This window comes from Cricetulus griseus, chromosome 2 (assembly GCF_003668045.3).
Source record: "Cricetulus griseus strain 17A/GY chromosome 2, alternate assembly CriGri-PICRH-1.0, whole genome shotgun sequence".
Classification (NCBI taxonomy): domain Eukaryota; kingdom Metazoa; phylum Chordata; class Mammalia; order Rodentia; family Cricetidae; genus Cricetulus; species Cricetulus griseus.
The window spans coordinates 431,264,904-431,289,719 of NC_048595.1; the positions used below are offsets into that span (position 1 = coordinate 431,264,904).

The window sequence follows — 24,816 nt, forward strand, 5'->3', positions numbered from 1 at the left end:
TGCCATATTTTATACTGTCTTTTTTTTCTTCTACACAAGAAAGGTTGGAGCAACAAATTTGGGAGACAGCGATTCAAGGGTCTTCATGGGAGAACATATTATTTTTAATCTACAAAAGCAGCAGGTGGGCAGCTATTGTAATGCCAGCTGTTAAAACCAAACCGTGGGATTTGGTTTCAGTGTCTGTCAACCACAGCAAGCAGCACTGGGGAGGGAGGCTACTGCCACCTGAGCTGTCTGGGTGTAACATCACAGGTCTGTGACAGCAGGCCCATGCATCTCTACAAGAGGAAAACGGTATCTGTGGTATCGCCGAAGAAGTCACTGCCTTGTTCACCATTTTGACCGTGTTTTCCAAATAGGACTAAAGAGCTAGGGGAGCAGAAAGCAGTGATGACAGGAGACCACACCATCCTTGGGCTTTGGGAACCAAAGACCTTCAGCCTAGAAGGGCAGCTGGATGAGCAAGGTGGTGGCAGATGTTCATCCACAGGCAAATAGCAGGCAGGTTTCACAAGGGCGGTTAGGAACATCCCCCCGCCCCGCCCCACCCCCACCCCACCCTGTAGCCTTCTACTCCCAACTCGGGATTGGATTATAGTTTTGCTGCAGGGCAACCACCTGGGACTCATTTAACTGTTGCTTCTCACTCCTGCGATGAGGAGCAGAGGTCATGTCAGGATCTCAGAGACCCGGAAGAGAGGTTTAGGAGTGTCCAGGAAAAACCATGGCACATCTGCAGGATGTTTCTTTTTGCTGTTCTAAAGCAATCGATTGGGGCGGGGCGCTTTTGTTCCTTTTGGGTCTAAAGTCTCACCAAGGCCCAAGTGGGGACGGGGGAATTTCTATCTTTTTCCATGACATCACTCTGGTTGGCCCTAACTTCTTCGCATTTCTTGAAGTTTGAAGTGGGTAACTGGCCTGTGAGCAGGAAGCATTCCATCAAGTTTGGAAAGCACTGGGAATTCTCCCTAGGAGCTAGACTCCTGGAAATTAATCAGGCAGAAACCAGGCAAAGTGGGGACAGGGAGCTGGGGGGCGGGGGGGAGGTGAGAGTGTGTGTGTGTGTGTGTGTGTGTGTGTGTGTGTGTGTGTGTGTGTGTGTGTGTTGGAAACAAGCTTTACCTTGGGCTCAAGGTAAAGCTTTACCTTGGGCTCAAGCTTTACCTTGGAAGTTTAAAAGGGCCACAAAGCACAGGGCAGGTGCACATGCGCTCTTCCTTAGTCTGAACTAGCCCGACAGAGCGGTGGGCGCGCAGGTAACGCACCTAATCTCTTCCGAGATATTGCAAGAACTCCCTGGGGGAGACAGGTAGGGGGGCTGGGGCCACCCAGGTAGCGAGGAAGGGGCGGGCGTGGCGCGCAAGGTGGAGGCATCACCTGGGTTTCCCCAAGTGAAAGGCGGGCGCTAGGACCCGGGCGGCGCACCTGTTAGCTGGCGCTGCGCCCCGCCCGCCCGCCCTGCGCTGGGAGCACCGGGCTGCGGTAGGCAAGGCCAGGGCGCACGCCGAGGACAGGGACGCGCGTGGCTGCAGGTCGGAGGAAGAGCGGGGTCCCGGCTCACCATGGCTGAGCTGCTGCGGAGTCTGCAGGATTCACAGCTTGTGGCGCGCTTCCAGCGCCGCTGCGGGCTCTTCCCGGCGCGGGAGGACAGTCCTCGGGAGAACGGCGCGGGTCCCTCGGAAAGGGCGACGCGGGTCCCCGAAGTCGCGCATATCCCCGCCAACCCGCAGGTAACCGCGGGCAGGTGTCTGCGGTGGGGAGGAGGGAGACGGCCGCCTGCGTACCTGCGATGGGGACTGGCGGGCGCCATCCATCGCCACCCGGCATCCACCCTTGGGAGGATACGGCGGGCGACAGTCACAGGATGCCACCTTCTATCGCTGCAGGTGGCAGCTGCTCCTTTTCAGACAACACTCAGAGCCTTAGAGACTTTATACTTTAATTACTTTAATGAGAAAGTTCGTGTTTCAGTAGATTCTGCCCAAAGTGTGAGTGTTGCGTAACTGAAAAGCGGAGTGGGGATGTCCTTGGCACTTCCCCGGGACACAGGCTGAGAACTCCCCCAGAATCCTTAGGTTGTTACCGCATCCTCCTTTTGCTCCTCACAGATTTCAGGAGTCGCACGTTCTGCATCGCACATCACCAGCCCTGGGCTCCTCCTCAGAGGATTCACAGCCCCACCTCCAGCCACCCTCAGGGATGGGGGTCCAGCAGGTCTCCCTCCCGATATCCCCTAGTCTTGGGGGCCTTCCAGCCTGGTTGTTCTTTCGTGACTGGCCCTAGTGGCCTTTTCCGTGAACGCTATACATTCCGAGAGAGGTTACACAACTCTACTGCAGCCTTGCGTTCTGCAGTGCACAGGGACTCCTCCAGGCTGGAAGGACCAGGCAGGCGGCAGATGGCAGCTACGGAAGCTTGTGTCACTTGAACACCACCAGCAGCTGCCCTTTGCTTTGGCTAAGCAGAAAATGACAAACCAGGACAAACGCAATTCTACCTTACCCTCCCCCCAGACCACCCCCCCAGGCGATAAATCCTTGTGAATAGATAACTAGTTAAGAACCTGGCTCTTGGGTAGGCTAGAATACTGATGGCTTTGAGTTACAGAATTCATTTGGAAAGGTGGCAGTGGGCTGCTTGTGTGTTCTCATCTAGAGAAATTTTTCTTCACAATATGTTCACTTTATTTCACTGTGCTGTGTGGCATGTGAATAGCTTTTAGATTAATTCTAGTTCCCTGTCTTTCCTAGCACCTTGTCCCAAAAGGCAATGCATAAGACTAATGCCTCACCCCCAGGGGAGGCACTTCCTGCACAGGCTTTCATTCAGCATCAGCTAGTCTCTCATCTGTCTCCCCTCTGTACCTGTCCTTCATAATTCAGGAAGATGAGGACTGAAACTGTTTTTTGGATAACCTCGGTGATAACATGGTTGCACATTCTGCAGTAAAGTTCTCCCTTAAAAACAAGCTAGATCTGGTTCCGGTCCCAGACTTGGATAGGCCATGAAGTAAGTAAATGAAAACTGAAAATTCAGGATAATAAATCCCTGTAGTGGCTGTAACAGGAAGAAAATTAACTTGAGATCTTCTGAAAAAAAAAGGGGGGGGGGGTTATGAGTGTTTTAAAAGGTTTAAGAGAGTGGGAAGTTTAACCCTTAACAAATACGTGGAAAGTTTCCCCAGAGGAGTAATTTCATCCCTGCCCCCAGACAACTCACAGGATTTTAAGGGGACAATTATGAAAACTCTTCCTTTCTCTTTTGGCTTTCATAAAGCAGGTGGTGGCTGAACAACCTTCCAGCAATTTTTCAGAGAGTTTCATTATGTAGCCCAGGCTGGCCTTGAACTGGTAAAACTCCTGCCTTAGCCTCCCAAGAGCTGAGGTTTTAGGTGTGTACCATCAAGTCAGACATCCTTCAGCTCTGAAGGGCTAGCCCTTTGCTCACTCCAGGCTGTCTCTGGTTCTGTCAGTTTCCCTGCTTCTTGAGGTGTGTTCCCTGTAGAGTGCACTGCATTGTGTAACTGCCTTTGTGTGGGGATCCAGTGCAGCCAGCCTCCTCCTGTAGTGGAATCTCCAACCATGCTGGAGCTTGGTTTGTTCTTCTCATTTTCTTTGCTTGGATCTTCACCCAGTTGAAGCTCTGTGAATTTTGTGGCTATCTAAGCATAGATTGCAGTAGGAAAATCAATAGCTTTTAAGATTTTAAACACAGACTACTGAAGATCAAATTAAAATACCAAATGATTTTTTTTCCACAAAGCCTAGAAGACAGCCCTGGGACATTGACTTAGGATCCTTCAAACAGTTGAGAAGTTAATTCCTTCATTGGAGTTACTTCAGATCTCAAGGAATCTAATTCATTTTCTGCATTCTCTGTACTTATTGTAATCCTTAGACTGGGTGAATAAGGGAACAGATAAGGGCTTCCCATACAAATTCTCATAATACCACACACTTTTAGGTTAGAGTTTAACTAAATCTTTTACAAGCTAGGGTGTGGCTTGGTTTGCATAAAGACATCCTTGAAAAAATGGGCTGGGCTTTAGACTTTGCCCAGTAGGTCTGAGTTCCTAGGGTTGAATGACTGTTGAGAACTATCCAGATTGCTCTGAGGTTTCAGGAAGTCAGATCTTTTGATTCTGGAGTCTAAACTTAAAACATTTAGGGCAGAAATTGCAGGGCTTTGTGTGTGCTTTGCTGGGAGGGTGTGAGGCATCAGACCTGACTGGACAGGGTGAGCAAGAGATAGAATGAGGTGCTACCAGCTGCTGTTTATGAAGTTTGCAGGCTTAATGGTCAGAGGGCTTTCTTCAGTGGCCTTGGGAGGTAGTGTCCTGCTCCATGAAGGGATCCTAGGACCACATAGGAGGCAGAGGCCAGGATGGAACTGTGTTTATTTTTTCTTAGGTCAAGCCAACCTTTGATACAATAGTATTTTGATTTCTGACGCCCTATCTTGCCCAACACAGTTGTGTTTGGGCTTTGTATAGCCTTGCTTTATCATTACATTGAACTTTCCAAACATTGCTATGCTCAGTAAAGACCTTTGACAACTGCTCACACATAATTCTCAAGTTTGGTTATGTAGGAATCAAACACAGATTGCTTTGAAAAATACTTTGTTCCAAGCTGGGCCATAGTAGCACATGCCTTTAATCCCAGCACTCAGGAGGCAGAGACAAGTGGATCTCTAAGTTTGAGGCCTGCCTGGTCTATAGAGGGAGTTCCAAGACAGCCATGGCTATACAGGGAAACCCTGTCTCAAAAATAAATGAATGAATAAATAAATAAATAAATAAATAAATAAATAAATAAATGAAATCTACCAAACAACAACAACATACAGACATCATAAGGTTATTTAACAAGACATCATAATAACCCCCTTGTTCAGGTCAGCTGGTCTTGACCCGCTTTGCTCATCATTCCTCCCTCTCTGCAACTGGATTCCAGTTCAGTTCACTGTTTAGCTGTGGGTGTCTGCTTCTACTTCCATCAGCTGCTGGATGAAGGCTCTAGGATGGCATATAAGTTAGTCATCAATCTCATTAGCAGGGGAGGGCATTTAAGGTAGCCTCTCCACTCTTGCTTAGATTGTTAGTTGGTGTCATCCTCTGGACATTCCCTAGTGCCTGATTTCTCTTTAAACCTATAATGGTTCCCTCTATTATGGTATCTCTTATCTTTTTCTCCTCTATTCTTCCCCCAACTCAACCTTCTTGATCCCTCATGTCCTCCTCTCCCCTACTCTTCTCCCCTTCTCATTCTCCTAGCTCCCTCTCCCCTCCCCCCATGCTCCCAATTTGCTCAGGAGATCTGTCCCTTTCCCCTTCTCCGGGGGACCATGTATGTCTCTCTTTAGGGTCCTCCTTGTTTCCTAGCTTCTCTGGTGTGGATTTAGGCTGCTAATCCTTTGCTCTAGGTCTAAAATCCATATGAGTGAGCACATACCATGTTTGTCTTTTTTTGACTGGTTACCTTGCTCAGAATGGTTTCTTCTAGCTTCATCCATTTGCCTGCGAATTTCAAGATTCCATTTTTTTTCTGCTGAGTAGTGCAGGTGTTATCACTGTTCAGAGGAGAAATTTGAGAAATCACGAAGGAAAAACTTACCCATGCCCTTGTAATGCCCAATAACAGCTCAAGCAGAGTTCAACCTGATATTTAATGGCTTCTTGTTACTCTATCTCATGGGTTGCCTGCAATTCCATTGGTCTATTGCCGGGCCTTTAGATTGTTGCTAGTTTTCACTTGAAAAATAATAGCATCTTTATGTGAATGCATTTCCATATAACACTTGTAATCTAATTTAAATGTCCAGACGTGGGTGAAAGATATAGATATAAGTTATGATTTTCACATGCTTAACCAAATGATCCCAGAGTCAGGTTGTAATAGGGGTGACCAAACAGGAGCACACACTTCCCACTCCTTGCCAAGGTGACACCTTAAGGAGCTCTCTCCTCTTTGGAATAAGTAGGCCACTTGTATTTGCATCTCCTCTTTGTTTCTCACATTTACAGCCATTTATTGATCAGCTGCTATGTTTCTGGGACATTCATCCATCTCCGAGACACAAAGATTAATGAAATTTAGATCCTGGGCCCTAGGAGAGCTCAAATGAAAATAGCAACATGAAGAAAAATTAGAAGGCAAATGCGGGGGCCAGAAAGATGTCTCAGCTGTTAAGAGCACTAGCTGCTTTTCCAGAGGACCTGAGTTCAATTCTCAGCACTCAAATGGCAGCTCACAGCTGTCTGTAGCTTCAGTTTCAGGAGAGTCAAAACCCTTTTCTGGCTTCCATAGTCACTAGGCATGTGTACTTGCTGCATAGATGTACACACAGATGAAAAACCCATACACATGAAACAAATAATGTTTCTTTCGAAAAAGAATGAATACAAGAGACAATGGTAGGTAGAACTTGGCTCCCTAGTAGAGACCTTGATGTCTCATGTTAGGCTTAAAGAAAATAGATCAATGGCTGGAGAGATGGCTCAGAGGTTAAGAGCACTGGCTGCTCTTCCAGAGGTCCTGAGTTCAATTCCCAGCAACCACATGGTGGCTCACAACCATCTATAATGAGATCTGGTGTATACACAATAAATAAGTAAATCTAAAAAAAAAAAACTTTAAAGAAAATAAATCAAATGGATAAGAAAATGAGAGAAGCTCATTTACATGAAGTTCCTCATGTGCTAAAACTTGACTTGTGTCACTTTGGGTGAATGATAACAAGATTATCATGAGATCAGTACCATCAGGAAATGACTATTCTACTTCAAAGGGGCAATTGAAACACCTAAAAAGTTAGAATGATAAGTCATATGAATATCTTATCTCAATTAAAAAAAAACCTCACAAAAGCTCTACTCCCCATTTACGGAGATGCAACAAGCCTGCTTCTGTTTTATATTTTTTAACTTTTTGCAGTGTTGAAGTTGGAACCCAGGGTGTCAAGCATACTATGCAAGTACTCAACTGCTGAGCCACATCCCTAGCATCGTGTGTGTGTGTGTGTGTGTGTGTGTGGTGTGTGTGTGTGTGTGTGTGTGTGTGTGTGTGTGTGTGTGTGTGTGTGTGTGTGGTGTGTGTGTGTGTGGTGTGTGTGTGTGTGTGGTATGTGTGTGTGTGCGCTCGTGCACGTGCTGGTGAATGTATATGTGAGGGTGGGGATGGAGCCCAGAGGTCAACCTGTTTTTTAAACAGAGTCTCGAATGGCCCAGAACTTAGCAAATAGGCTAGGCTGACTGACTGGTCAGTGAGCCTCAGGAATATTTTTGTTGTTGTTGTTGTATCCCCACTGTGCCCATGGCTGGCATTACAAACAGGTACCACCCATATCCAGTGTTCAAGGGATCAAACACTCAGGACCTGCTGTTTGAAAGGTGAGCTTTTCAGCTGTTAAGCTATTGCTTCAAACCTCTCCTCACCCCCTCTTAAAATGTGGCCTGTGCATAGGAGCTTACAGAGAATATAATGGAAAGAAGAGAGGGGAAAGGAACATTACAGTGTAGAAATAGCAGACACTATCCTGTCTGGGTGATCAAGGTCAGTGCCAACAGTGAAAGTCGTATTGACAGTGTAGACTCTTGATGGTTATCTAAATTGTATCTCTTGACACACAGTGACTGCCAGTCTGCAAATCCTGCTAGTGTTCTTCGGAACTGTAGAGGTGATCAAAAACAAGAATCGGTCATAGTCAAGAGCCTAAGAAACTGGAGAGAAAAAGCCCTGGATGGGACTGCAGGGCAGAATGCTAGACCTTACTTGAAAATTAGAGGAGTTTGCGTAGAGTATGGGCTTTGGATAATTATAAAGCACCTATTTTGAAGCAAATGTGTCATACTAATTTAGAATGTCAGTACCCGTGTAGGTTGGCAGCAGAACGTATAGAGGGAAGGTGGCCATTCTATCAAGCTTCCTAAATTTTTTTTGTAAATTTAAAACTGCTCTAAAAATAAAAATAAAACCTATTTAAGATTCAACACATGGGAGGCTAATTGATAGTTCAGATAGGGAATCCATTATGAATATGTAGGCAGGGTAAGAGAAAAATCAGCATGGGAAAATGAAGCATCTGAAGACAGCAGCCTCAGTGTGCAAGGGGAGAGAACGGGGTTTCTAACACCACATCCAAGGGCAGCTGAGCAGGTACCTAATAGCTGTTGAGGCTGAGAGCAGAGACGGTGGCCTGAGGAGGGTAATAGTTCCGTGCCTGGCTGAGCATGAAAATGTTGGATTTGATCCAGCAACACACGCACATGCGCGCGCGCACACACACACACACACACACACACACACACACACACACACACACGTAATTACACATAGAAAGACTTTGTAGAGAGAGGTAATCACAGCAAGGAAAAGGATGGGGAAATACATGTTGATTTTATATTCTGTGTACCCCATTTATCATATCCTGTCAGTGCACCCCTTTGGCCAGATTCCATTAGAATATCCAGTGGCTTAGTTAGGGTTTACTATTGCTGTGAAGAGACACCATGACCACAGCAACTCTTATAAAGAAAACATTTAACTGAGGGTGGCTCACTTACAGTCACAGAGGTTCAGTCCATTATAATCATGACGGGGAGTATGGCAGCGTGCAGGCAGACATGGTGCTGGAGGAATAGCTGAGAGTCCTAGAACTTGGAGGCAACAGGAAGTCAACTGAAACACTGGACAGTATCCTAAATATGTGAAACCTCAAAGTCCATCCCCACAGTGACACACTTCCTCCAATAAGGCCATACCCATACCAACAAAGCCACACCTCCTAATAGTGCCACTCCCTATGAATTATGGGAATGTGGGGGCCAATTATATTCAAACTACCACATCTAAGGATATTGGACATCTGGCCAATTCTGTCCATAAAGCTGAGCTTCTCTGGGAAAAAAAAAATGGAAGTGGATTCGAAAGAGAGAATGAAAAATGTCCAGCATTGGTGCAACAAAAACCTTGGTGTAGCCCTTCTGACTGGCAGGTTACACTAAAAGCAGAGCTGTGGGCTGAACTCTTAGTGTAGCTGATTTTGGACTTCACCGTAAGGACTTGAGGATGGTGAATCAGTTTCATTCCACAGGGCAAGTTATTAGTAACAGAACAGTGATTTAAGAAGGGATTTCAGGGAAATCCCTGACTCCATGGAAAAGAGTATGTGATTTATGGTAATGCTCAAACAGGAATTAGGAGAGACTTGTCAGATACAAACAGCAGTAGGACTAACCCTGAAAGCAGATCTTAATGTCTCTTTGGGGTTCTTCATGGTATGTTGTCTTTCTCATGCAAATGGCTTCTTAAGATGCAGGCCATCACGTTGTGGATTATGGGGCCATCATTATAGCTACAAGCTGACTGGATAACAAGCTGGACGGCATCTTATGAAATGGCCAAGCATGAGTTTCATCCATCTGGGATCAGTCTGTTGGGTACTGACTAATAAAATCCATCAGCTTGCTAATAGGAGTAATGGGTTAAATCCCTCTGCTCACTTGAGGGAGCCAGAACACAAGACCCAGACACAAGGACTTAGGGAGATCTTGCTGATGAACTTCCAGGAAAGAGAGGAGATGCCATTTAAGAGGAAGCTTCAGGCTGAAAAGGCAATCAGAAAGCAGGTGCTGAGGTGGAGAAGGGAGCTCTGCGTGGAGCAGTGGGAAGAGCAGAGGGAGAAGCTCAGAGTGCAGATGGGAGCTGAGTGAAAGCTGTCAAAACTGCTGTGTGTTGGGGTAGAAAACCCCCACCTGGAGACTGTGGAAAGGGAACTGGGCATGGTTATACTCACTTAATCCCAGTATTCAGGAGGCAGAGGCAGAGGCAGGTGGATCTTTGTGAGTTCAAGACCATCCTGGTATACAGAGTGAATTCCAGGACAGCCAGGGCCACACAGAGAAACCTTGTCTCAAAAAACAAAAAAAAAGAAGGAAAGAAAGAAAGGAAGGAAGATAGGAAGAAAGGAAGAAAGAAAACCAAAAAGTCTGTGAATAAATGGAATCCTATGCCATATCCCTGTGAAAAACTATTGACTATAGCTACTACATAAGAGGGCAACCTCACAGTTGTCTCCTTTCAGTTTTGTGTTTTGCTCTCAGGTTATCCCACCCTCTGGCATAGTTCTTACTAAAGTCTCTTTCCTCAACCATGTGCTTTTGTAATCTAATGATTTTTTAAAAAAAATATTTATTTATTATGTATACAGTGTTCTATCTGCATACATGCTTGCAGGCCAGAAGGCATCAGATCTCATTATAGATGGTTGTGAGCCACCATGTGGTTGCTGGGAATTGAACTCAGGACCTCTGGAAGAATAGGCAGTGCTCTTAACCTCTGAGCCATCATCTCTCCAGCCCAATCTAATGATTTTATAAAACAAACTTCTTTGGTAATGTAAAAAAATTAAAGATTTAGTTATTTAAAATGTGGGCATATATTTATGCACCTGAGTATATGTATGTATACTGTGCACCCCTAGAGATCAGAGACTTTATTGGATTCCTTGGAACTGGAGTTACAGGTGGTTGTGAGCCACCACGGGGTGCTGGGAACAGAACCCCAATCTTCCGTAAGTGCTCTTTACTGCTGAGTCATCTCTGTAGCCCCACTTTATAGCATTGTATGTAATTGCTATGGAATTAGTGGGGGGGGGTCTGTGGGTGGGTGTGGGTGTGGGTGCACATGTGAGCTTGAGTTCACATGTGTATACATATGTGAGGAAGCCATGGGATAACCTCAAGGATTATTTCCCAGCAGCCCTCCACTTATTTTCGAGGCAGGGTCTTCACTGGCCTCTAGCTAAACAAGTAGACCAGACTGGCTGGCTAGCAAGCCTCAGGGATGCATATTCCCAGCCTCCCAAGTCTGCCTTTTTAGCTTATTAAAGCATGGGTTTTATGGTTCACACTCAGGCTCCTCATCCATGACATCCCCTGTGCTGGGATCCTTTCTCACTTTTGTTGGGCTGGGACTAGATAGAGGTAGAGAGGACTAATGGGAATCGATTAGGCTTACATCTCTTTGCTTACCTGTATACCCCCAAGCCTAATATGTACCTGCAATATAGCAAATTTAGTGTGTGTGTGTGTGTGTGTGTGTGTGTGTGTGTGTGTGTGTGTGTGTGTGATTCTAGGCATTGAAACTAGGGCATCCTGCATTCTAGGAAAAACTCTATACTGAACTGTGTCTCTATACTACATAACAAATGGAAGCTTGATGGATGGTATGTGACGCTCACCCTTCCCCTACATGGCATCAGCATCAGCACCTGCCCTCTCCTTTCTCAATGGAGGGTGTGGCTTTCTTCATGCCTGAACACTCACCTGGTTGCATCTTCCTTTAGCTTTACAGTGTTTCCAGGGCTGGTTCTACCTTTTCATCCAGGAAACCAAGGAAGGGTTTTGATAAATGAATGACTTTGAATTGTTTTCATTTCTTCCATTGGACAACAGTAAGGGGAGTGTACACATTGCTGAAAGTGGTTGGTGGTGAAACATCTGTCAGACTGATAGAATGATAGTCAGTGACTGTGTTTTACTAAGTGCATTAACGGTAAGCTAGGTCTAACTCGGATTTCCTTCACCTAGGGAATTAAGGTGTCAACATTTCTACATGCTTAAAAAGCAATTGCATTTTCTGTTGCCATAGTTTTTGTCAATGATTAAATCTCCTGGTGCCCTGATAAGAGTTGATCTTAAGCCAAGGCATTCTTGCATTTGATGTAGCACACAATTTTCTTTGGAGAAAATACTGTCCCAGTTTCCAGGCAACCCATTAAGAGTGTTCCTATCTATGTCAGAGATCTACGAATGCGCTGGCATTTGGAGCATCCACTGGTCTTCATTATTCTACTTGCCTGGTGAAATACATTCCACATGTTAGGAAAATAAAAGATTGAAAAAATTTCCAGTCAAGACCACAATTCACATTTCTGATGTCTTCTCTTGCTTCAGTATGGGATGGGCTGATTGGCAAAGTGTGTTAGAGAGGAAAATCCGCAGGCTTGGGCTGCACTGTATGGGAAGAGCTGAGGTTGGCTGCCCAAGATCTTGGGGTGGGGATTGGGAGTCTGGGGAAAGAGAAATAGTGTCTTGCAGCCATCTTGAATACTACTTCTGCAGCCCACACCCTTGGAGGTTAGCCTCAGCTTCCTTGTTGCTCCCATTAGTGCTGGTTATGTGGTAATAGCACTGTTACAAAAAAAAAAAAAAAAAAAAAAAAAAGCCCTGTCTACATTCTTTGGGTGTGTTTTGATTTCTCTAAATAGTGAAAAAAAATGTTTCCAGAGAATTTTATGGGAAAGAGTTAAATAAAGCAGAGATTGCTGGGGGTCTGAGAAAGAGTAATGAAGGCAGAAAAAGAAGGCCCTGGGCAGCTGGAGCCTGGAGTTTAATGCTCAGGAAAAGGATTGGTCCTCTGTTGAAAAACGACTTCAAAGGTGGCTGTGAAATAGAACATCAAAGATTTTTGTTTTCTTTTTGGTGTGTGTGTGTGTGTGTGTGTGTGTGTGTGTATGAAGTGAATGGGCGCTCTGTTAATGTTTGGCGCTTTCCTCCTCTTTTTAAACTTTGGTCTTTTGGTGATCTTTAGCTAAGAAGATAACATTTTTTTTATTAGTTCAAATTAGGAACAAGCTTGTTTCACACATCAATCCCTTCTCCCTCTCCCTCCCCTTACCCCCATACCTCCTCCCTCACCCCCAACCTACCCCCTCCCTCCACTCCCCAGGCAGGGTAGGGCCCTCAATGGGGGCTCCCCAAAGTCCATTGCATCATCCTGGGCCAGGCCTAGGCCCTTCCCCATGTGTCCAGGCCAAGAGTGCATCCCTTCACGTGGGATGGGCTCTCAAAGTCCCTTCTTACACCAGGGAAAAATACTAATCCACCACCAGGGGCCCCCCTAGAGTGCAGTGGCCTCCTCATTGACATCCATGTTCAGGGGTCTAGATCAGTCCTATACTAGCCTCCCAGACAGCAGTCTGGGGTTGATGTGCTTCCCCTTGTTCAGGCCAGCTGTTTCTGTAGGTTTCAGCAACCTGGTACTGACCCCTTTGATCTTCATTCCTCCCTCTCTGCAACTAAGTTCCAGAGTTCAGTTCAGTGTATATGTGTGGGTGTCTGCCTCTATTCCATCAGCCACTGGATGAGGGCTCTGGGATGGCATAAAAAGTAGTCATCAATCTCATTTTAGGGGAAGGGCGTTTAGTTTATCCTCTCCATCATTGCCTGGATTTTCAGTTCATGTCATCCTTGTAGGTCTCTGGAAATCTCCCTAGTGCCAGATCTCTCCTCGGACCTGTAATGGCTCGCTCTAATATGGTATCTCTCATCCTGCTGTCCTCTATTCTTCCCCCAACTCAATATTTTTGCTCCTCTATTTCCTCCTCTCCTCTCCTCTCCTCTTCTCCTCCTCTCATTCTGGCAGCTCCCTCTCCCCTACCCTCATGCTCCCAATTAGCTCAGGAGTTCTTGCCCCTTCCCATTCCTGGGGTCCATGCATTTTTCCCTTAGAGTCCTTCATGTTTCCTAGTTTCTTTGGTGAAGAGGATTGTAGGCTGATAATCCTTTGCTCTATGTCTAAAATTCATATATGAGTGAGTACATACCATGTTTGTCTTTTTGTGACTGGGTTACCTCACTCAGGATGGTTTCTTCTAGTTCCATCCATTTGCCTATAAATTTCAAGATTCCGTTGCTTTTTTCTGCTGAATAGTACAGTACTCCATTGTATAAATGTACCACATTTTCTCTATCCATTCTTCAGTTGAGGGGCATCTAGGTTGCTTCCAGGATCTGGCTTTCACAAACAATGCTGCTATGAACATGGTTGAACATATGTCCTTGTTGAACGAACGTGCATTATTTGGGTATATGCCCAAGAGAGGAATTGCTGGATCTTGAGGTAGACTGATTCCCATTTTCCTGAGGAACCCCCATACTGATTTCCAAAGTGGTCTTATAAGTTCGCACTCCCACCAGCAATGGAGGAGTGTTCCTTTTTCTCCACATCCTCTCCAGCATAGATTGTCATTGGTGTTTTTGATTTTAGCCATTCTGATAGGTGTGAGGTGGTATCTCAGAGTTGTTTTGAGCTGCATTTCTCTGATGGCCAAGGATTTTGAGCACTTTCTTAAGTGTCTTTCAGACATTTTAGATTCCTCTGTTGGGAATTCTCTATTTAGTTCTGCGTCCCACTCTTTAGTTTCATTGTTTGGTGTTTTGGTGGCTAGCTTCTTGAGTTCATTGTGTATTTTGGAGATCAACCTGTCAGATGTGGGGTTGGTGAAGATCTTTTCCCATTCTGTGGGCTGTTGTTTTGTCTTACTGGCTGTGTCCTAGGAGTCACTGTTATCAGGTTCATTAAGATATCAATTTTTTAAATTAAACTTTGTTGTCATTTAAGATAGACTTGTGTTGCCTAGGATGGCCTCCAACTCAATAAGAAGCCCACAGTGTCTTCTGATTCTGATCCTCCTGGCTCGGCCTCCAGAGTGCTGGGATTGCAGACAAACACTCCCAACCTTGGGTTAGATTTAGGAAGAACTAGGGATTGAACTTGGGGCTTTATGTATGCTAGTCACATCTCTAGTGAGGAGACTGATTTTTATAATTTTCAGCCACTAAGATAATACATGTTTATGTCAGATATAGTGGAAGACACTAAAATAAGGAAGAAAATCAAAGTCTTGTCACAATGGCATACCCCATAGGAGAAAGTCACAGACATTTTTCTAGACTACTGTTCTAATGTATAGAACATATAAGTAATATGGAATTCACCCATCTACCTGTATCATAAATGTTTGCCATATCCTTGCCTAGTAACTGTATTATTTTAATGGTTTAATGTTTTACTTTATAATGGATTCATAATATATGATTTTGAATCATTTCAGTGTGTATCCAGTGCTTCAGACTGGATAGCCGAAGACTTAACAGCTCTGGGCACTTTCACTTCTTCCCTTCTGCCCAGTCACCTTTCCGAAAATGTCAGTCATTGCTCCCAGATGTCACTGAAGTCTGCTGGCTTCCTGTCAGCTCTTAGAAATTATCTTTCCTTGTCAATGTTATTATTTAAATTATGTTGTAATTTTCATGTAGCAATAGCAGAGATGGTAGATGAACAGCTTGATAAATCATCTAGCTGTCTTCATCTCTCAGGTGGAGTTACACAACATTCCAGAGTTTCACAAGTCTCTCCGAGGCTCCCATTAGTTGCTGCAATTCTCCTCACCTGGTAACTTTGACCTATCATTCTATCTTGATGAATTCATTTCACCTTATCTTGAAGTCTCAGTAGTGTCTTCATTTTTCATGCTATATAGCATCCGTTGCATGAATGAATGGCCATTTATCCATATCACTGTGTGTAGCCATTTGGGCTACTGTGACTAAAAGCCATCAGCAACATCCTTACCTTTTGTTTGAGACAAGGTCTGTGCAGCCCAGACTGGCCTCAAACTCTCTTCTTAGCTTAAGGTAGTCTCGAATTCTGATCTTCCTGTGCCAACCTCCCGTTGCTGTGATTATAGGCATGCACCACCATGTCCAGTTTGTATGGTGCTGGGCCTTGAACTCAGGACCTTGTGTATGCTAGACCAACATTTAGCAACTGAGCTACATCTCCAGCCTGAAGTTTTTCTTTTATATTTTCTTTTGAAATAGCTTCAAGGCTTAAGTAATTATAAAAAAAAAAATAGCGCCATACTGTAGAAACCCAGAGAGACTGCTGACCTGAACAAGGGGAGCTCATGGGAAACTGATAGCTGGGAAACCAGCATGGGGCTGACCCAGACCCCCTGCATGTGGGTGTCAGTGAAGAGGCCTGGGCAGTCTATGGGGCCTCTGGTAGTGGATCAGTATTTATCCCTAGTATGCTAATGGACTTTGGGAGTCCATTCCACATAGGGGGATGCTCTCTCAGCCTAGACACATGGGGCAAGGGCCTAGGCCCTGCTCCAAATGATAGACTTTGTAGATTCCCCCATGGAAGGCCTCACCCTCCCTGAGGAGCAGAAAAGGGATGGGATAGGGTGTTAGTGGGGGGCAGGAGAAGAGGGGAGGGAGAGGAAACTGGGATCGACATGTAAAACAAACTTGTTTCTAATTTAAATTTTAAAAACCCAACCAAAAAATAGTGCCATAATCTATTGACCGAATGTCAAAAATTCTCTCCAAAAAATTTTCACCTCACATTAGTGTTAATATTCAGGCATCTGTATAAAAGGCATCTGGCCTGCCCTTGGGGTTCCACCAGAATACAACCACTAAGAGCACCACCTGTGCGCATTCACTGTTTTCCCTTTTAAAAGGGCCCTGCCTACCTCCCATCTTGTTCTCTCTCTCTCTCTCTCTCTCTCTCTCTCTCTCTCTCTCTCTCTCTCTCTCTCTCTCTCCTCTTCTCTGCCTGTCTCTGTCTCTACCCCCACCTCTCTTCTGCTATTCCTGTCCCCAGAGGCCAGTCTCCCCTCTCCCCTCCCCGTTTTCCCTTTCCCTTTCCCCCAATTAAAAAACAAAAGCAAAAAACCTCCAGCCAAGCTCTGTCTATGGTGTCTTTCTCGAGCATGACACTTTTAAAAATTACAACAGTTAATGTCATATAAGACTATGGGGCAGGCCAATGAGATGGCTTAGCAGGTAAAGGCACTTGCAGAGCTGATGATCTGAGGTAAATACCTGGGACCCACAGGTAGAAAGAGAGAACCAACTCCTGCAGGTTCTCATTGGACTCCACATGCTTACGGGGCATGCACATCCACCCATATGCTGATACACACAATAAATAACAAAAATAATAAGGAAATGTAATTCTTAAAACATGGTGCAATCATCCAAATCGGGAAGTAGTTAGTGTGTGACCTGTGGACCTTCAGATCTTGCTGACATCATTTTGCTTTTCTGGGCTCTAATCCAGGATCATAAAATCTGAGGTGCTGGCGCATCCCTTTAACCCAGTGTGGATCAATTCTTCATTCCTTCATTGTCTTCTCTGACTTCAATACTTTCAGAGTCCAGGCAAGTTCTTTTCCACAGAGTCCCTCGGCATGGGTTTGCCTGCCACCGCCTCAGTATCGCATTTCTTCCTGTTCAACAGGAGCACACTGGTTGGGGCCTGTGTCCTTGCTCATGGCTTGTATCAGGAGGCACATAGTATTAATTTAGTCTGTTGCCAGTAATGTCAAACACCTTCCTACAAGTGACTGTAATGGCCTTCTGGGTTACCTTTTCTTTTTTCCATTTTGCAATTATCATCTTGTAGATAGGTACAATGTGCATAAAATATCTTTTCTCTCTGTATATTTCTGCCAACTAATTTGGGGATCCATTAGTGAAATATTATTTTTTAAAGGAAAGTAATGGCAATTTGATAGCAAAATAAAATATTCCATTACTCCATTTTCTCATTCCTTTTATTTTAGCAAGGTAGACTGACTAACTTTAGCCGGTCATCATATCAGTCTTTTTGATAATGTCATGGAAATGTACTCTGCTTACCCTTTTCCACTGTGATCCTTATGTAGTTTTTTTTTTTCCTTATTAGCTTCTTAGGATTTTTTATTTAAAGACAGGATTTCACTATATCACCCTTATTTTCTGTAACTTGCTATGTAGAACAGGATGGCTTTAAACTCACAGAAATCCACCTTCCTCTGCCTTCTGAGTGCTGGTATTAAAGGTGTGTACCACCACACCTGACCTCAATATTTTGTTGTTGTTGCTATTGTTGTGTATGTGTGTGTCTATCAAATTTTCTACTGTATATCACCTAGCAAAATCTTATCAATAATATATTATTAATCTTTTCCTATAAGGAAAAAAGTATTTGTAGTCTGAGGGACAAGGGGGGGTTATAAAGCATAAATAACATCTGTGGGTGTAACTATACCACACTTGATTACCTGTACTCTTCCCTTCTGTGACTTCCAGGTCAATCCTATCATTTGGGTCTTATAAAATGTCTGTGGTATGTCAGGAACCTCGAGTAGGGATTGAGGTATCTAAAATGGCCAGGCAAAAACATACATTAGTCAATATATATTTAGAAGTGTTACCCACAAATTGTAACAGTGAAACAAAAAAATTGCATTGGTTCTGTGTACATTGCAGAGAATGGTGACACCCTGGAAGCTCTGCCTATGTTTTCTTAAACATGATCCTTTGGCAGGCTCTGAGGTTGCCTTCAGAGCAGCATCATTCCCACGATCATATCACACGTGCTCTCAGACAGAATGGAATCATGGTCCCCCTAAGTTAGAGTTGTATATTTATGAATAATCATTATAAATGGAAAGAGAAGAGGCTAACATGCAATGTCACTTAATCTTACCTCTATCTGAGTATCCCTGACACCCATCATTTCTTAATAGTATTCAAAATTTTTGTTCCACAAGGAACTGTATAAAGTTTCCCAACACAATGGGTTATAAATTGTCTAGTCTTGATTTCCTGTTCAGTGCCTCAGTTCCATAGTGGGGTGAGAACTGGTACTTCTCATCCTCATTTCAAGTATTCCTGGTGTAGGTGGGCACCGATTACATGGCCTGAAACAAGTTAGAAGGAGTTCTATGAACACATCAGCCTCGCCTAGACTTAGAAAAATATCTTGTAACCAATGCTGTTCTTCTACTTCAACTGGTCCTAAGCCTGGTTAACTCACTGGATTCATAACTAACAATGGAAAAACCTTATGTTTGAAAAGAGAAACTTGTTCAGTGCTTTAAGAGTTAGTAAGAGCTGGGTGTTGGTGGTGCACATCTTTAATCCCAGCACTTGGGAGGCAGAGGCAGGAAGATCTCTGTGAGTTCAAGGCCAGCCTGGTCTACAGAGCGAGTTCTAGGACAACCTCCAAAGCAATACAGGGAAACCCTGTCTCAAAAAAAACAAAACAATAATGATGATGATGATGATGATGATAATGATGATGATGATGATGATAAAATCACCCCTGCCATGTAACCATTGTCCCCGCCTCTTCCTCACATGTTTGGCAGGCACTCTTTGAGCTCCCAGCAGTCTCAGGTCCAGCCACTCTGCTGTTTCCATAGGCTCAGCTGGTTGCCAGCCTCCTGCTGACTGCCTGTGAAAGACCATGCAGGAGCACACTGTCCTCAACTTTGCTTTTGACTCTTCTTTTATGGCTGCAAGTCTTTTAAGTGTTTTATTTCCTTCAGCTACTTCAAATTGGTATTACAAAGAGGTCAAATTCCACACTGCATTGTGTTCCTGGATACATATGTGTGTGTGTGTGTGTGTGTGTGTGTGTGTGTGTGTGTGTGTGTGTGTGTGTGTGTGTGTGTGTTTTGCTGGAATTTGAACCTCAAAGCCATTTGCATCCTGGGTAAACACTTTGCCACTGTTGCCACTGAGCTGAGCTGTTAGGTCCCTGCCTTCTTTAAAAAAACAAAAACAAAACTCTTACATTTATTTTATGTGTATGGATGTTTGGTCTACATGTATAGTTTGTGTCTGTGAAGTCCAGAAGACAGCACCAGAGATCCTGAAACTGGAGTTACAGGTGGTTGTGAGACACTGTTGGTTGCTGGGAATCAAACCCAGGACCTCTACAAGAGCAGCTTGTGTTCTTAACCACTGAACCATCTCTCCAGCTCCACAGCCAACCACCCTCCTTGTCACCCCTTCTTAAAATTTGAATTGTAGACATAGTCTCTCTCACCAATTTGCAGACTGGCCTGAACTCACTCACTTCAGTGTTGGGGATGGGACTTTGTACGTTAGGCATGCTCTCTGCCACTGTTGTCCTTGTCATCTCCTCCTCCACCTCTCCCCTTCCATCTGTTCAGGGTGCATGGTCCTCTCTGCTCATCCCAGAGCATCTAATGGCAGCACTGGCACCCTGAAATTTAACACCCACACTATTCACCTGTGGCCACGAAACCTCTTAAAAGAGCCAGCCGAGCTCTGGGCGCTTTTCTGTTTTTGTACCCATGTATGACTCTTGCTCATAATGTTCACTGGTTTAGTTTGAACTAGAGAGAGAGAGAGAGACAGAGAGAGAGAGAGAGAGAGAGAGAGAGAGAGAGAGAGAGAGAGAGAGAGAGAGAGAGAAGCTCGGAGAAAGAATTTAGCAGCAGATATGATTTTTAGAGCTTGCCCTGCCATTGTGTGGTTGCGTCAAGAATGGCTAATTTTAAATTAAAAATGATTAAGGAGATCATTGTTCTGATACACATAAAACATGAAAGTTGATTCTGCTTTATTTAAACTGAGCTTACCATGACTAGAGCTGGGACTAGGCCAGAGAAGCTGACTCAGCCCAGTGGAGGCTTGCTCTGGTTTCAAGGAGGATAGGAGAACCTCCAGTTCCTTTTGTCCTTAGATTCTTATTCTTCCATGGCTTTTATCACCAGGAAGTGTTTATCAAATACCTACACAGGAAGATTTTTATTTTCTCCAACTATATTCTATAAAAGGAAAACATAATTACTTGATAGTAAAGGGTCATGAAAATAATTAAAATTTTAGGGGATTGGTGTATCAAAACAACACAGGAATTCCATCTTCCCCTTGGGCAGAGTGACAGTCATTCAGAAAAGAAATACCAATAAACACTAACAAGGATGGAAAGGAAAAAGGAACACTCATACACTGTTAATGGGAGTGTAAACTGACTCAGCCACTGTGGAAAGTAGTGTGGAGACACCTAAAAATTAAAAATAGAGCCTTCCTTATAATCCAGAGGGAGCAAAGGTGGGTGTGTACTCCCAAATCATTGTACCATAGCATACCAAAATAATACTTTCCATGGCTACTGAACATAGCCACGTTTACTGCAGGACCACTCACAATAGCCAAGGTAATGGACCCAACTAAGAGGGCGGTCAACTGATGAATGGATAAAGAAAATGTGAACACACACATCACACACACACACACACACACACACACACACACACACACACACACTGGAGTTTTATTCAGCTATAAAAAATGAAATGATGTCATTTTTCAGGAAAATGGGAGGAGCTGGAGATTGTCATGGCATTAAAAAAATGAAGCAGACTCAGAAAGACAAACATGGCAAGCTTTCCACCATATGCAAATTCTAGATTTTAAAAAGTAGGTCTATAAATACACGTATATAACACTAAAGTAGAATGAAGACTAAGGACTTAAAAGGAGAAGGGGAACAAGACTGCAAAGGGAAGACAGAAATGAGAAGTTTATAATATGACCCAAATATCAAACCTATGTAAATATGCATTGACATATAAAATATTAAGAGGTCTGAAATATTGAACTAGATGTTGCCAGTGTTTCTCTTTGAGTACAGGTTATAAAGCTGTTGTTTCCTTCTCTAGAGTTTTCTGTGTCTTGCATTTTTGTTTCATATTTTATTTGCACATATATTGTGTGTATGTGTACACGGTGTGTGTGTGTGTGTGTGTGTGTGTGTGTGTGTGTGTGTGTACGTGTGCATGTGCTGCAATGTACATGAGAATGTCAGAAGACAGACAGTCCTGGATGCTCCTCACCATCCACCTTGTTTGAGATAGGCTTTTTTTTTGTTATTGTTTTCTTCCCCGGTGTAAACCCAGTTCCCTGGCTGTGAACTTCAGGGATTCACTTGTCCCCTCCTCCCATCTCCATCTAGGAGAGTGGAGATACAGACCTGCACATTCTGAACCTTTTTTTTTTTTTTTAAACTCAATGTTTCTTATGTTTAGGAATATTTTAAGCTATTTTCATTCTATTTAAAGTCTCTTATGAATGTTTTATGCCTTTGAAAAAGATTAGGCAATTACTAAGATTACTAATTATCCTGGTTAGGTTTTTTTTCTCAACTTGACACAACTAGAGTTACCTTGAAGAGGAACCTCAATTCATTTTCTTGGTTAATTATTGATGAGGGAAGACCCAGCCCATTGGGTGCAGCGTCACCCATAGAAAGGTGGTCCTGAGTGCTGTAGGAAAGCAGGTTGAGCAAACCATGAGAAGCCAGCCAGTAAGCAGCACTCCTCCAAGACCTCTATTTCAGTTTCTTCTGCCAGGTTCCTGCTTTGGTATTCCCTGATGGTGGAGTGTAATTTGTAAGCCAAATAAACCCTTTCCTCCCCAATTGCTTTTGGTTATGGTGTTTTTATCACAACAATAGAAAGCAAGCAAACAAACTAATATCAATGCATTGTTAGTTTTTTGTTTTGTTTTGTTTTTATTGTGGTTTGAATGACAAATGTCTTCCACAGTCGCAGTCATTTGAGCACTTGGTCCCCAGTTGGTGGTGCTGTTTGAGGAGGTTTAGGGCCTGTGGCCTTGCTGGAAGAAGTACATTCCTGGGTGAGGGCTTTGAGACTGAAAGCCCTCTGTGGCTTCCATTTCACTCTCTCTTTGTCATGCTTGTGTTGGAAAACGTGAGCTCCGAGCTTCTTGTTCCTAACCCATGTCTGTCACTTGCTACTGTGCCTGCCTCCACATCATGATGGACTCTAATCCCTCTGGAATCATAAACCAAAATCAACTTTTTGTAAGTTGCCATGGCCATGGTATTTTATCACTGCAACAGAAAAGTAACTAATGCAACACCTTTGCAACAAAGGCCCGAATGTCAACTGTGGTCCTGACCCTGACCTTGAGGGAGTATTCCTCAATCCCTGTGATGTCTTCCTGTAGCCCTCTTTAATGAAAGAGAATGGAGCCCCAGGTCTTCACCCAAAGACCCAGGAAGCGTTATGTAACAATGTGTCTCCCTGGCTCTTTCCAACTGGCACGGGAAATGCCGACCGCTTAGAAAACATAATGTCCTTCTGCACTAATGGGGATTTCTTAATGCACTGAAGGATTCTGGTGTCAGAAAGGATCTCTCTAAGCAAAAAAAATGTTCTTAGAGAGCTCAGAAACAGCTTTTCAAAAAGCAGATGTTGTTATACTCCCCCTGCCCTCTAGTAAAATTTTGGCATGTAGTTTTTGTTATTGTTGTTATTTCTTTAAAAGTTGCTTTAGGGTGTTCTTTTTTATAGTTGTAGGACCTACTTTAGCGATTTGGTCACCCGAAGCCATGTCTGACACATGTTTTGTATTTGATCTTTGTCTCTCTTCATCTGGTGACAGTGAAAAATGGTTGGCAAAGGAGTCAGTTTGGGAGCATCACATCACACTGTCATTGTGCAACGTTCTTAATTAGTTCTTTTATTTTAAAATAGTACCATCAAAAAAAAAACTTGAATGGATATTTTCTCCCTAAAAATTTGAAAAGTCAGTTTTAGCTAATTCAGTAATATGAATATATTTTTCTTTTTCTTTCTTTTATTCCTTCTTTCTTTTTTCTTTTCTTTTCTTTTTTTTTTTTTTTTTGGTCTTTTTGTTTTGTTTTGTTTTTGTTTTTTTCAGTCAGGGTTTCTTGGTTTAGCTTTGGAGCCTGTCCTGGAACTAGCTCTTATAGACCAGGCTGATCTCGAACTCATATAGATTTACCTGCCTCTGCCTCTGTCTCCTGAGTGCTGGGATTAAAGGTGTGCACCACCACTGCCCAGGATAATTTTAATTTATTAAGTATAAAATAATTTATAAGTAGTATTACTTCTAACGTAACTTTAATTAGAATTGCAGTAACACTATAGGTTAGTTTAAGGACAGTTGGCCTCCTTATGGTGGGGACTCTTCTGATGCCCAAAACTTGGTAGGATTCTTTAATACCCATCAGTAGAATTTTAATATTTTCTTATAAAGTTTTGCTAGTTTTTTCCCTAGATACCTTATTTCTGTTCCTATTGAAACAATATTTTTGACTCTGCATTTGCTACTTTCTGCTGAACCTGGAGTCTTGACTTTGACAACTTGTTGAATTAAGTAAATTACCTCTTATTTCTATGAATCTGCTATGAAATCAAGAAATATGAAAACCTCATTTTTCTTCCTTTCCAATTCTTATGCCTTTCAAACTCTGTTCTTCTTCCTGTTCTCTTCTCTTGCCTCATGTTCCTTTTCTTCCTGTTCCCTCCCTTCCCTCCTCTTTCTTTCTCATGTTCTTTTTTCCCCCATAGGTGACAACTTCTAGATTCACACTGAATAGTAGCAATAGCAAACACAATTGTCCTGTTCTTGACTTTAAGGAAGTGGATTAACATCTCACTACAAATATTTATTCTTGATATATTTTTATTTAGTTTTTTTCCTTGGGAGAGGGCTTGTTTAATAAGAGATACTGCCATGAATTATTATTGTTTTTTTTTTTTGGTCCAGTAAAATTGTACTTCCATTCTCCTTTAATCTATAAAAAGAATAGTTAAAAGGGACCTTCTACTCTTGAACCAAGCTTCTACATTTGACATTTGGAATCCATTAAGTTTTTTTCATTACACAGTGGATAATTATAATGCTTATGGGAGATATGTATATTTCTAATATACTTTAAAAATAATGCTATATTTTAAATACTTCTTTCTTCTCCCCACCCTTCTCTTTTACATTTTTCATATGAAAAATCAGAGTGTGTGTGTGTGTGTGTGTGTGTGTGTGTGTGTGTGTGTGTAGAGATTAACTTCAGGTGTTGTTTCTTAGGACATTTGCCAACATGTCTTTTAAGACAGGGTCTTTTGTGGGATACATTTCATTTCTTGTGGAATATGGGTAGAGGGAACTGAGAGGGCACACATCACACAGATAATCCAAATCTCTTTTTTATTAACCATCTCTGAAGAGTGGACCCCGACAAGTGGACCAGTCACATGTTTGAAAATACAGCATTGTAGCATGTTGAAGTATTCTGCCGTACTGTTTTCTAAGGTCTCGTTGGCAGGAATTTTGTAGACTTTCTGCAGGTGGTCTGTATCACTCAATATGCCCATAAAAAACAT

At 43.2% G+C, this 24,816-nt stretch overlaps 1 protein-coding gene across 1 annotated transcript in view; it reads left to right on the top strand.

Moving 5' to 3' along the window:
• Positions 1-1,565: 1,565 nt before the first annotated feature.
• Sgpp2 (sphingosine-1-phosphate phosphatase 2) overlaps positions 1,566-24,816 on the top strand; it is a 106,407-nt gene continuing 83,156 nt past the window's right edge. Inside the window, exons 1-2 of the mRNA XM_027397334.2 lie at positions 1,566-1,653; positions 3,280-3,285. Coding sequence (XP_027253135.2) covers positions 1,566-1,653; positions 3,280-3,285 — 94 coding nt within the window. The remainder of the gene's footprint in view (positions 1,654-3,279; positions 3,286-24,816) is intronic.